This window comes from Rosa chinensis, chromosome 5 (assembly GCF_002994745.2).
Source record: "Rosa chinensis cultivar Old Blush chromosome 5, RchiOBHm-V2, whole genome shotgun sequence".
In the NCBI taxonomy this organism is placed as follows: Eukaryota; Viridiplantae; Streptophyta; class Magnoliopsida; order Rosales; family Rosaceae; genus Rosa; species Rosa chinensis.
In genome coordinates this window covers 74,863,665-74,878,530 of record NC_037092.1, presented here as the reverse complement: position 1 = coordinate 74,878,530, position 14,866 = coordinate 74,863,665, and the positions used below count along the sequence as shown (strand labels likewise).

The 14,866-nt window shown below is 38.4% G+C and overlaps 1 protein-coding gene across 1 annotated transcript; it reads right to left on the bottom strand.

The window, feature by feature from the left end:
* Window positions 1-9,356: 9,356 nt before the first annotated feature.
* On the bottom strand, window positions 9,357-14,181 carry LOC112164056 (zinc finger protein CONSTANS-LIKE 4-like). Its single transcript, XM_024300300.2, is given in 4 exon segments — window positions 9,357-9,690; window positions 11,427-11,823; window positions 11,826-11,930; window positions 14,118-14,181. Coding segments are annotated over 4 exon segments (777 nt in total). The 3' UTR covers window positions 9,357-9,479.
* Between the last annotated feature and the right edge of the window lie 685 nt (window positions 14,182-14,866).

The window sequence follows — 14,866 nt, the reverse complement described above, 5'->3', positions numbered from 1 at the left end:
TCGGATGGAACTGAGGCGGCCGCCTAGGCCAATTTTTAGAATCCTAATTTTATCTAACGGATTACATTTGTTTACATAATTTTGAATGATCAAATGATTAGGAATTTGGTTAATTTTGTGAAGACATCATTCTTGCATAGAAATCTATCCAGTATTACAAGCATCAAGCTTTTCCAAATAAAGAAAAGTGTCTTCCCCACGCATACAGCTGCTTGAAACAATGCACCTACCGTGACATTGAAACAACTCATTTACAGTGAAATAAAAAATTTCTTCTTTTTGCTTTCTTTGAAATCTTCATATAATTAATTATATTGAGAGGATTTCTCATTAATCGGATTTCTCTCAAGAGGATTATTCCTCACTCAGATTCATCTTGAGGGGATTTCCCCTTATCTGGATTCCCTTTGAAGGGATTTATCTTCACCTAGATTCCCCTTGAGGGAATTTCTCCTCACCCATACTCATCTTGAGTGGATTTCTCCTCACAAAGATTCTCCTTGAAGGGATTTCACCTCACTCAAATCTGCCTTGAGAGATTTCACCTTGGATCATGTTTTCCAAATAGATTGCGCTGCCTCTCTGTTAGGCTATTTCCTCACTAGAAACTTGAACAAGTTGTCGTATAATTGGTTTCCAGCGAGGAAGTTCAATTTGTCACATAATCACTAAGCGACAACCGGTAGAAGTCGTCGCCTAATTGATCTTTTGTAAGAAAATTAAAGTTGTCATATAAACATTAACTGACATCTAGTACAAGTCATCGTCTAATTGGTTTTCAGCAAGGGAGTTCAAGTTGTCACACAAATACTAAACGACAACTTGTAGAAATCGGCACCTAATTAGTCTTTTGTAAGAAAATTAAAGTTGTCTCATAAACGTTAACTGACAACTGATAGAAGTTGTTGCCTAATTGACATTTTGCGAGAAAATTAAAGTTGTCACATATACATTCGACAACTTGTAGAAGTCGTGTCACGCCCCTGATTTTTAACACAATAAAAATCGATATACAATCCCATAATTATACACTCGTGAGAGTTCATTCATCAATACAAAATACCTGGAAACATCAATCCTTTACACCAAGTGCATATTGAAGCCCTGAACCCAAAATTTCAATATTGACCCGCTCCATAGAGTCACATATTACACAAACTTACGAATTAAATTGTCATCGCAAAATAAAAAGTAAATGCTCCTCAGAGCTTACTACATAGCGGAAGTCATACAATGGCAAAGCCAACAAAATTTGTTTCCTATCAGTTCAGCTGCCAACAAGCTACCTCAGCTTCAGCCACGATTACCCTGACCTGCAGGATTAACCCCTACACTATAGAATGGTGCACCGGGTTTCCACACAACAAACCCGGTAAGCTTATGAAAGCTCGTATGAGTAACTCATGAACATCAATCAACAACTCACACAAATTAGTTTAAGGAAACCATGCAACCATGATTCCTTTTAACACTCCATAACCTTTCCATCGAAAGGACAACATAAATCACCGCTGTGATAATGTTCTATTTGCTAACTTAACCATCAAGAAGCAAGTCAAGTCTCATCTAGACAATAAAAGAAAAATACTCTCGGAACTCTCCTTTAAACTACATACTTATGAGTCTCTAGCAACCTCGACCGTTACCCCCATAAGCTATAATGGCAAACAGACTATAGCTCTACTGAAATCGTAACCACTCGTCCGACCACGAACGTGATTGCCTATTTCCTGCCTTGGTCACCATCTGTGACATGTGATTTTCATACCCCGTCTGGTCTTAGAATCAACATTAAGGTTAACATCTGTGACATATGATCTTCAGACCCCGTCTGGTCATAAAATCAAACATCAAGGTCACCATCTGCAACCTGTAACCATCTGTGACATATGATCTTTAGACCCTGTCTGGTCTTAAAGTCAAACGTTAAGTAAGTCGCACCTGACCTAAAAACGTTACAACATCTAGTTTCAGCTTTCCCCATCTCTGCTCACCATCTGTGGCTCTTGGTACAAGGACCAATACATCTAAAATGAGTCACGCTTGACTCAAACATGTTACATCAAATTCACTACTTTTCAAACAATAGAAAACATCTTTTTCCACAATATTGTTTCCTGAAAAGTCGCCTTCAACAATAATATCAACACCATCATGCATATTATTCATCACACATCATTCACAAGAATATATATATTTCACGTAAATATATATATACGTAGTCATTCTCTCAGGAATCCTACTAATACCAACTATAGTTTGCAGTTAAATAATTAACGCCAAAACAATAATGGTAATTCCGTTTATAATGAACCTTGTGAGATTACTCACCTCGAAACTTCCGCTACATCTTCAATATAGTACAAAGCAGCCAATCCACAAAATAACCGTCCAAAGTACTTCGCCAAGTACCTAACACATACGGTTCCAACTTAGTAACGATTCACATTTGACCAACTTAGCCAATCCACAAAATAACCTCTCAAAGTCTCCGGAATACTTCCACGATCGATATGACCAACCCACAAGTCGATCGGAAGCTCGAATCCTCACGGATCGAATAAATCGATCGGTATGAAACCGTAAAAATCATGACAAATCCATACGAAATCCAAAATTTGCATATTATATATCGAAACATTCGTATCAACGAGTAGAACATATATAATACCAAAAACAGTTCCCTACATGGCCGGAAAGCCACCAGAACGCCGCCGGCCAAAACTCAATATTTCACAAAACTCCCAACATCAAAGCTGTTCATCTAAGCATCCTTGTCAATTTTCATAACTAGCTTGAAGTAAGAAAACAAGCATAAAGGGTCGAAAACTACCTCACAAGCTTTGGATTTTTGCTCAATCCGAGTTGAACCGATTTCCATGTAAATCGATCCAAACAAACACCATAGATCGATCCAGAAGGCTCCCACGAAGCCAAAGGAGGAAACTTGAAGCCGTATCGTCACCTGAGCTACGTTTTCCGGTCGGGTTCGAAAACACCAAACTATGCCGTACACGGTGGATATTGCCTCTAGAGGATGCCACAGAGACGACCAGACGGAGGAGACGAATCAGCTGACCAAGTTTCACGGCCAGAGATCGCCTGAGCTGCGAGTTCCGGCAGTGTCGGATCGTCCGGATCTGGGTCGGGTCAGGCGGAAAACTCAGATACCGAAGGTATCAGTCGAGAGAGAAGAGAGAGAGAAAGATGGTTTCCGGAAATGGAAATGGGATTTTATGATTTCATTTTCTAATTTTCCATATTTATACTAAAACGGAAACTTCTTCCGATAGTCATAACTTTCTCATACAAACTCCAATTGACGCGTTCCGCATGTCCATGAGCTCGTATCGACGCGCTCTAAAACTTTCATGAATGAAGTTTTCTGAGAATCCCAACATATAAAAAGTCAAACTTCACACGACCCCCTAAACTGTGAAATTCGAATAATTACACATACGAAAACCATTACACTTCACATACAACCTACGAATAAAGCACAATAACAATTATTCGTACAACTGGTCCATTATTAATTACCAAAATTAAATAACATAAATCCAAGTCATCACAAGTCGTCACCTAATTGAGTTTCAGTGAGGAAGTTCAAGTTGTTACATAATCATCAAGCGACAACCTGTTAATTGGTCTTTTGCGAGAAAATTAAAATTGTTACATAAAAATTAACCAACAACTAATAGAAATCGTCACCTAATTAGTTTTCAGTAAGGAAATTCAAATTGTCACATAAACATTAAGCGACAACCCATTAAAGTTGTCTCCCAATAGATTTTCAGCGAGAAAGTTAAGGTTGTCACATAAACATTAACCGACAACTCACACAAGTTATCGCTAAATCAGTCTTCAGCGACAAAAATCTAGTTGTCATATAAAGATTAAACGACAATTCTCAGAAGTCGTCGCCTAATTAATCTTTTGCAAGGAAGTTAAAGTTGTCACACAAACATTAATCGACAGTTGGTAAAAATTGTCGCCTAATTAACATTTTGTGAGGAATTGGGTGTCGCATAATGTCATATGGGCGACAACTGTCAATTTCTCACAAATACCTATGTTATGCGACAAATTGGTTGTTGCCGATGGAATCATGTGCGATAACTAAAATTTTCTCGTATTTGCCAAGTTTTTGGGACGAATTTTGGGTTGTCATAGTGAAATTCCTCGCTTTTGCTATTTTCTCTTGTAGTGGCTCACCATCGCTACCCTTCTGTCAAAGACGGTGCTAAGCATGCAATTATAAAGTCTCACTACTACAAAAAGTGCGTCACACAATGGTGGAAATCTGTTGTGTGATTTGGCCCATGTCTGTCATCTATCTTGGTGTTGTGTGATGAGCACACTCCAACAACGGTGAAACACCGTTGTGTGTATATCATAGACACAACACACTTCTTATAACCGTTGCACCAATTCTGCACATGCCAATGCCAGAAAATGGATGCGGCGCATTCAATTGTTATTTCTATGGTGGTCAGACAACAGCAGACAACAGAAGTAAGTACCATGCTGTTGTTGGTTAACTTCTCACACAACAGAAAAATGACACTCAGACAATGAAAGTAATACCATACTGTTGTTGGTTAACTTCTCATACAACACAACAGTATGGGATCTATTATCTGAGTGAGACTCAATGTTGAATTCTTCACAGGTCATACAACACATTGTTTCTGTACCGTTGTGTGATTTAACATTGGACAACTGATACCTATTTGTTTTGTTGTGTGAGTACTAATGAGACAACAAAATTTTATAGGAACCGTTGTGTGATTTAACATTGGACAACTGATACCTATTTGTTCTGTTGTTTGAGTACTAATGAGGCAACAAAATTTTATAGGGACCGTTATGTGAGTATTAGTGAGGCAACAAAATTTTATAGGGACCGTTGTGTGAGTATTAGTGAGACGACAAAATTTTATAGATACCATTGTGTGATTAAAATTGATTTGTTGTGTAATTAACGATATATGTGTATTCATACAACGTAATGTAATTGACTGTTGTTTGATTATTTTTGGTTCTTTACCTAAAATATTTGCACAAAATAATGCACAATATATGATTTAGGCATTGAAATACTCTAATTCAACCATCTAATATACCAAAAGAGGTAGCATTCATGTATCCATCCATACCATAAAACCAAAAAAGAAGGCATTCTAGCCAGCTTGATGGCTACTACATTCTAGCTAATTACATTGAAAGATAGCAAATTTACCGCTAAAGTTCTCTCATACTTGCCACTAAAGATTCATCTCCAACATGGAATTTTAGGCCTGAATCCACACCCAACTTGGATGCCAAGGACAGTTGTAGCTGCTGCCTTTGCTGCTAGGTCAGCATCATATTTCTGTATAATTTTTTTTTTTTTAAAAGCATGGCGGAAGGACAAACAAAGAAAGTTAGGTCCGGTTTCTAACCTTTTGGCAGATGATCCATTACAATACCAATATGATCCTACACACCTGAAAACCTCATTTTTAATGCTTTTGCATCCTCTCCGAAATACACATGCACAAAATCAATGATTCTGTATATATAGCTCACACTTGATCTTTTCTCTCCCTTATGAACAGTGCTGGGAGCTTTAGTGTATGTATAATTTGAAATTTTATGGATAGTGATCATTTATCAAGGGATTTTCTGTAGTTCGCTAATTTTTTTTTCCGAATTTATAGCATGTCTCCCAACAATAAATAAATATATAAATAAATAAGAAACATGTGTACTTGTTCTGCATGTATTCAATATTACCGAAACAGTAGATTTGATCCCACATGAATGAAAAAGTTGTTGATTTTTGGAAAAGACTACATGAACACCTTTATAGGGTGTAAATAAGTCGAAACGAATACCAAGGTGATCAAGCTCGGGTCAGTTGCTTTTTATCGAGCTTGAGCTAAGGTTACAATTGAATAATTTGTTTTATGCTCAAGTTCAGCTTGGTTCGAATATTTTTTTTAAGCTGGAGCTTGAATTATGCTCCACTTAGCTCATTTGGCTCAAAATTTTTTCTTTTTTTCTTTTTTGAGGTGGGAATAAAAATTACAGCTACTACAACCAGAACTAAACTGATCAAAATTAAAAGCAGACAAAGCTGAGAACAGCAACTTTTTGGACTAAGTGATAGGAGTAGAAGATCTATGACCCATATTTGTAACAGCATCAGCAACGAAGTTGGCTTCCCTGGGAACATAAGAGAATGAAACAGTTTCGAAATTATAAAGTTAAATACGGAGAAGAAAATTTTAAATAAAATAATAATCTAAATTGATTTGATGGGTTGCCCCATCTTAATTGTAGGTAGAGGTCATCATTTGACTCTTAGGCCCTAAACTCATTTCAAGCCCGCCGACCCGATCCTTTGCATTAGGGCAGTTCAGCCTGGTCCATTTTCAAATAGGGTAGGGTAAGGGCCATGAAAATGAAACCTGGCCCATTTGATCCCATTAGGGCCAAGCTTGGCCCGACCCTTTAAACTTATCCAAATAAGCCCTAATAATTTTATCCACAAACAACTTATCCCTTTATTATTTTGTAATTGATTTAGGAATATTTATTTTCTATGTTAAATAACAATAAATTTGGAGAGATTTGGAGAGATGATAAATCTTAACTAATTTTTATAAGTGTTATCAAGGTAAGTTCAAAAAAATGTATATATTAAATTGGGTAAATTAAAAAAAATGATCCTTTCAAAAAAAAAAAATGATTACTAGATTACCCCCTGATACAACCAATGAGCCATATTTTGCCAAAAAAAAAGTATTCTTTTTAACAAAGTAAGGCCCTTTCGGCACTTGTTAGCCCTATTCGGAAGGCCGCCCCGCCCCTTTTGACTCTTACGGAATGGGCCTTAAGGATGGGTAAAGGCTTACATATTGAAGCCTCGACCTGGCCCGGCTCGACCCTAAGTTTGGTTGACTTTGACTAGGTCTGGCCCGACCATACCCTAAGCCTTAAAATCTATGGTAGGACCCCTAATCGTAGGCTAGAGTTTGATTTGTTGCACTAATCTAATTCAATTGTTCCACAAGTATTGTCCCTTTTTGTTACTTGTTATACTCAAAATTCTCTTAAAGTCGACAAGGAAGGCAAAGAAAAAAAATTGGTTTTTATTAGAAAAATTATATTTTATTTACACTATAAATTTTCATGAACTGAGCTTTAACAAGCTCGAGCTACTCATGAAAAATATAAGTTGCTCGCGAGATTGACGAGCCGAATACATCATTATTCAAGCCTGGCTCTTTTTTTATCAGGCTTAATATTGAGTTCAAGTTCAACGCATTCATCTTATGAAGACGAACCAAACAAGCAAAAAATGAGTCAAATACAAATCGAATTAGAACTGTATCGAGCCTATTTACAACCCTACATGTGTAAGATTGGTACTGCATGTCATAACAAATTCTAGTCTGATCAAAGTGTTTTACCATCATGGATTGTGTATATAATCTTCTTGGGTAGGCCTCTTAAAAAATGTGGTTACCATTTCCTCTACAAAAAGAATCTATTTCGAGATCGTAGACATATGGTAGAACGCGATGATGATTTCATGTCAATTTGGATAACATATCTTGACTCTACATTACTACAGTGACACCACCAAATAAACTTTAGCGTAGCTACCGTAATAATATGTGGTTCTAACTGCAACTGTCCTTTGTGCGTCCCTGACTCCTGCCCACTCAAATTAATCTTCAGCAATATGTGGATCGCATTCATTTGCCCTAATTTTTCTTTTATCTTTCTTGGAAAAGGAAATTGAACCCTAAGATCTATGTATTTACCCCATCCTACCCATTGGCCTCTGACCTAAATGAATGAGCATACTAATATTAACACTCAAGAACAAAATATCTAAGTTTTATCATCTCCACTCTAAATCCGACCTATATATAATGCTGTTGGAATGTTGCTGGTTCAGGGAGAGATATCTAGTCACGTAGACCTGTCTCTTGCCCTCTTGGTATTGTTCATGTGTGCGGTAGGAGGCTTGAGCTGTTCATGCAATAACACCCATATATACATAAATCTGGACAAAAACCCACATGCATGTATATCTAAGCTACTGTAAGTTGAAATCCATGACAACCACAAACTGATGAAGCCAAAAGGCCCAGAATGATTCCATTTTCGGAAAACCTGAACATCATTGCGCTGGACCTTATTCACAAAAGTAGACTATTCAGTCCACCGCCCACTTCGGATTCCAATTAATTCATGATCGATTGATCGTAGAAGACGACCCTCGTATTTCAATATCCAATCACAGCCAAAGAAAACTACGAATCAAAGCCTTTACATGATAACGAAGTATCCCACTGTAGCCACATTCACATATATAAAGACGTATATGCATTGATATATCTGCTTACTTGGCCCTAGCTGGGTTTGCGATATGTAATTTGTGTGGACTTGAATGGCGCGCAGCCGGTGTTGAAGGTTCACTTGGCATGGGTTCGGTGGTCTGCAGTCACCAGTCCAAATTAATTAGAACGAACAATAGTTACAATAGGGTCTTGTAGGCTGTAAAGTGACAGAGAATCGTTGAAAGCGATCGCTTTCATTTGTCCAAAGGGTCCAGCTAGCTAAGCTATGACCACTCAGATATTTTTGCACATGCACGATATTACCGAAGTATCCTCTTCCCGGACCTCCCTTAACAAAGGAGAGTTAAAACCTGCAATTTTATTTAGGAAAATGATTTGTAGCCTCAATTTTATGTGTCATGTCATATCACCTATACACATTACTTATTTATCAAATTATATCATATAACTCTTGAGAAAAATATCATCTTATCTTTTTAAAATCTAATAACTCTAAGTTATTTTGACTTTCTAAAATAAATTATTTTTTTTTAGGAAATGATCATTTACCCAATTTCAACAACAAAATTGCTCACTTGCTCCACTAACAGTTTTTTAATCTCATTTACCCAAAACACTTTAAGGGATTATTTCCTTACTACCAAATTAATTCTTTTTTTATTCTTTTTATTTATTTTTGGGACTTTTTTGCCCTCTCCTTCTTTCTCACTTAGAGAGAAAAGTTATCCTCCACCTTGCTGTGCTCCAGTGACCAGTGGCCGACCGCGGACTTCTGCGACCGGTGACCGAAATCCGGCGACCGTTCACCTGAATCCGGCTACAGGACTGGTGACCGGATTCCGACGTCTGAATTTATTGCCCCCTAATAATACCCAGTAACCATATTACTGCCCTCCAATAATCATATTATTGTCTCCCAATACTCATATTATTGCCTCTCAATAATCATATTATTGTCTCTCAATAATCATATTATTGCCTCCAATAATCATATTATTGTCGTCCAATGAATTGTATAAACTCCCAAAACCAAAATGAATACACTACAGGCACAATTGATCAATTTATAATCATATTGTTGCTCCCCAATAATCATATTATTGCCTCCTAATAATCTTATTAACGAATCGTCTTTTCGAACTTTCGATTCTTTCTCTTCTCTCTATACCTCAACACCCTAGCTTCCCGTTCCGCCGATGAAATCTGAGCCGCCGGATGCGTTAACTGATCGCCGATCGACTTGGGGTAGGGATCTAACAACTCTGTCAGCATGTTGCCATTTGGCACGACGCTAACATCCATAGAGGATGATGATACATGACAAAGAGAGACACTGTTAGATCAGATCGATAATAAGCAGTAACCAATTCACAAAGATCGAGGAAGGTGTCTGACAGGACCCGCCCCAGATTTCACCCTGAAATCCGAAGAGGCCCTGCGGAGCCCACTTTAGAAGAAATTCTACCAAAAATTTGACAGAACTTCTCCTAAAAATGGACAACCCAAAACTTGTAGAAAAACATCCACACTTCTAAATCATCCATCCTTATTCTCCTGGAGCCACCCTGCTCCCTATATCACAACATCCCGAAAATCATTCCTCAACTCAATAACTCATGAATGACTATCTCAAAAATCTACTAAAAGCCCTCGGGAAGGAATTTCAATACTAATCTCGTAATTCATAAATAAATCTCGATAAACTAAATCTCATAAAACCATAAAACTCAATAATTCAAATTATAAATTAAATCTCAATCGGAAAATGCTAATATGCTGCATGCACAATTAATTTAAAATAAATGTCCACTCACAGTACTATTTAGGCGACCATGCATACGAGTTCCTTCGTCGAGCAATAGCTCGGTACGTCGCCCTGTACACAATTATTTTCCGTGAATAACTATTCAACAATTAAATACGATTCTCAAAATCAAATCCTCATAAATCATCTCGCCACTTCTTCTCTGATTCAACCCAAATTTTACATCTAATACCAATTCGTTATCTTAAAGGTTCCAAGTCAGAACCAAGAGATATCCGACGGTCGGATTCTCGTAAATCGATAATCGAAATCCTAAATTCCCAGAAATTCATAATCAATTAAAAACTTCTCCAATTCCAACCAAATTCACATATTCAACCTCTACAAAAATTATAGGATTTAACTAGCTAAAAAAATTAAAAAAACATAATATAAATCACTGTTCATACACCGCACTATTCACCGTCGCACTATTCATGCGGCGGCCAACTCCTTCTCCGGCCACCAAATTTCATCCACAGCATCATCTCAACATTTCCAATAACTTTCTCAACTGTGACAAAGTCAGAAAATACCTTGAAGTGGCCGAACAATTAAGCACTCCGAAGTACAGTGAAATTTTCCAATTATGCTTTCTTCCTCCATGCTTCGATCTGGGTTCTGAAACTTGGTGAGCATGAAGAGTGGCTCAAGGCGCTTCTAAAGGACCTGACTTTATGACCGGAGGTGGCTGGAAATCGGCGTTGACCAATTTGATACAGTAAAAATGTTGGCTTCGATCTCCACATTTCCGGCCAAATCGTCGCAAACAACTCCCACATGCGTGATAAGGAGGAGGAGACGAGTCCATCGATGCTCGCAGCTCGCCATTTGGTGGCCTAGAGGTGGTGAAAGAGGAGGTTGCAGAAGAGAGAAAGAGAGAGTTGCAGAAGAGAGACTGAGAGAGCACGGGGGAAGGAGAGAGAAAAGGAAGAAAAGTTACCCGGCTACAGTAACTTTTCAAAATTATACCAATCTACAATAAACAGTAATTTTTTTATTTTGCTTATAACTTTCGCATACGAACTCCGATTTTTACGTACCACATATGCACGTGCTCGGTTTAACGTCTTCTACAACTTTCATGAAGGAAATTTTCTCAAATTTTGACCCGAACAAAAAGTCAACTTTTAGGGCCCCCTAAAAGCATTGAAACGACAGTAAAAGTGAAAGTAAAAGTCGTTTACCGTCCAAATGACTAGTAAACCGGTGAATTCGGGTTCGGGACGTCACAGTGTCTTACAATCTAGCTTAAATAGTGGCCATGGTAGCCGTAGATGAAAGGCTTGGAAGTTGGCAACTCCATTTCAAAGCTTTGACGCTGGACAGTCTTGCTTTGCACAGGGACCACTCCGTCAGTACCGCTACTGTTCTGCTCCTCCTGATCTGGAGCTTTTGGATCCACTGCCCCGTAATCCAGATCCATGTCGGAGAACACGTACTGCCCCAAGTTCAGATCCGTAGGATCTGGGAGCAGCCACGATGCAGCCTCAGCTTCCTCTCTGCTGACCTCAGTCGTCTCTCCGTCTACGTCTACGTCGGACAAGTAGCGGTCATCGAGGAAGTTGACCGCAGCCTCAGATTTGACGGCGGTTGAGTCGTTCGAGTTCAGCGAGTCGTAGAATGGAGCCACCAGAACTCTCATGTCAGCGGCTGAGGGGGGTTAGAAGAGTGGATTTCTCAGTCGCAGGTGACGCAGAGCGTTGCATCGTCGGCCTTGCACGTGACGTGGGCGGGAGGTTGCTCGCACACCTCCCACCTTCGGCCTGAGGTAGGGAGAGAGAGAGAGAGAGAGAGAGAGAGAGAGAGAGAGAGAGAGAGAGAGAGAGAGATCGGTCTGCAGAGAGAGAGAGGAGAGAGAGAGAGAGAGGAGAGAGAGTGAAGCTGTAATTTTATAATTAATTGAATGTTAAAATTGTCATTTAATACTGAATTGGGTAAATGAGGTTAAAAAACTCTTAATGAAGTAAGTGGGCAATTTTGAAGCTAAAATTGGGTAGTCACGGTTTCTTCATTACACTCATGCTTAGATTTAAACAGCAATTTTTTTTTTCTTCAATCAAGAATAGAAGGGTAAAGTTGGTGTTGCAATAGTATGATGTGGCAAGATATATTATGTGGAATTGAAAATAAAATTTGCATTTACTTACATAACATGACACCTAGAATTTGAGGTCACAAATTTTAGTTCTTATTGAGGCCTTATATCATTGCCCTTTTATTTATTAGATGAGAAGATTATTGAGCGGGAAATTTTAACATGATTCCGGAGCCTTTACATTTTACCATTTAATGATTTGTACCATCAATATGGACATATATTATTTCATGTCATAGTGGGAAATGTTGATGAAATATTTCAGTGGACTCGTCATAATTGTAGAATTTGTTGAAAACAATAATGGACATTCACAATGATGGGCCGGCCGGGTTTGGTTAATGAGTACTATATCATTATATGTATGTTGAACTTCAATCGGGTAGAAAGTAACTGTCAAATGAAATAAATCGCGTTACTCACATGAAAACTTATTATACGTTGAGTTATACATGTCATAACTACATGTCATAACTATTCTGAGGCGTTTGTTGATTTTGTGATGCCCAGGGGCGGACTCATATAGAGCCCAGATTAGGCACTTACGTAGACCGGGTTTTTGCGTTTACACTGATTTGGTGTAGGCAAGGTATGTGAAAATGGCAGAAATTGGGCAAAAATATGGCAAAATCTTCATAATTGCCTCCAGAATCTATAGCTTCCCTCTAATTTTCCTCTCTTCCCCTTCTGCCATTGTCTTGCCTTACCTGGAAAAATTTTCTGGCTCTACCCTTGGTGATGCCTGTACAATATTGTGAGGTATTTGTTGCTTTTGTTCATTTGGTCATTATGGTTGATATTTTCTAGTGATGTGTTAGGTAACATGAGGTTTTCTACAGAAAAAGAAAGAATAATTCTAACTTTATGGAGCCATTCCTTATTAATTAATTGACAATATCTACTTCAAAAATAGGAATACTAACACCAGTGGCGGATCTAGAATTGAAACTCTGAGTGAGCTTGGTTTTTTTAACGTACAAAAAAAAATTATTGTGGAAAATCTCGACAGTGCGAGATAATTTTATTAATAAAAAAAAAATACACCTAGTCATGGGGGGACATAGTGAGCCTTACCTCTCAAATGCATATTTATACAAAACTAACAAAATCAACAATAAAATAAACAGGCAATGCAATACAAGAGAGATATTGCTGGTCATGAAATCCAAAAGAAAGGAAAAGCCTCAAAATATCAAAGCTGCATCAGTTTGCCAAAAGCATGAATGTTTAAGCAGCATTAGTCACGACTATATGAAGAATTAAGGAAGAAAAAGGAAAAGCTTTATATTGAACAATCCAATGTTTAATTGTTAACACATACCAAAGTTTAGTTGCGAAACACACTAGGGAGGTAAACTAATCAAATTTTTTTTTTTTTTGAGATAAATGGTGTCAAACAACTAATCAATGTTTAATTGTTATCACATACTGTTAGTGTGAGTCATCGTTCCCTATTAGGAATAGACTACAAAGGAATATATTGTTGTAAATACTTACCTTGTATATGTTGTAGTACAGTAGTACACAATAGTTGTAGTACGATTGTAATCTGTTTATATACACCACAGAATGGGTGTAATAATATATCAGAAAATTATTTTCTCAATCTTGTCTTATTTGACTTGGTATCAGAGCAAAGATCCGAAAAAGACGTTGTCTCTTTCTTTCAGTTTTTTCTCAATCCAAGGAAAAACTATTGGGTTAAAAGCCAATTCTTTGGTCAGGCTCTGAAACGACGTCGTTTAGATGTCCTCTTCATCTTGTTTGTTCGCTCGACTTCGTCTTCAGCAACAGCCTTCGCTCGCTCGACTGCGTCTTCAGCAACAGACAGATCTTCCAGACCTTCGGTCCAGACCGGCTCGTCTTGTGTCCCAGACCGCCTCCATCTCTTCAGCAACAGACAGATCGCCGAATCCCATCAGTCCGGCGCCGCCCCGCTTCCGATCGTCCCTCTCCCTCCCATCAGTCCAGCGTCGCCCCGCTTCCAGCCTCGTCTTCGTCTGTCTCCGACATCAGATCGGTCTTCGTCCGCTGTCGTTTACAGCAGATCGCCGAATCCCATCAGTCAGACGTCGCCCCGCTTCCGGTCGTCCCTCTCCCTCCGTCAGAACCAGCTAAACTCGGTAACCCGGTCAACTCAGTAACCCGGTCCACTCGGTAACCCAGTCAACTCGGTAACTCGGTCAACTCGACCAACTCGGTCAATCCTAACAGTTTTCAAAATATATATATATATATATATATATATATATATATATCGCTGCAATTGTTGGAATATCCTCTTTTTCTGCTGCATACTCTGTGATTTTTACTACTGAATTGTTGTGATGGGTGGTGATCAAAGTGAAGGTCAGGGTTCTAAGACCAATGAGGTTCAGAAAGTTGAGGTCTCTGTTAAGAGCTCAGAAGGTGGTTCTTTTGGTGGTACCAAACTCACTGGTACCAATTTCCAAACATGGAAGAAGATTATGTCCGTTTATCTTCGCGGGATACACAAGATGGGACATGTGACAGGAACAATCAAGGTTCCTAGTGAAGATGACATAGAAGCCTATGCTAAGTGGGAAGATGATGATGGGTTAGTAATGTCTATTTTATTTAGAG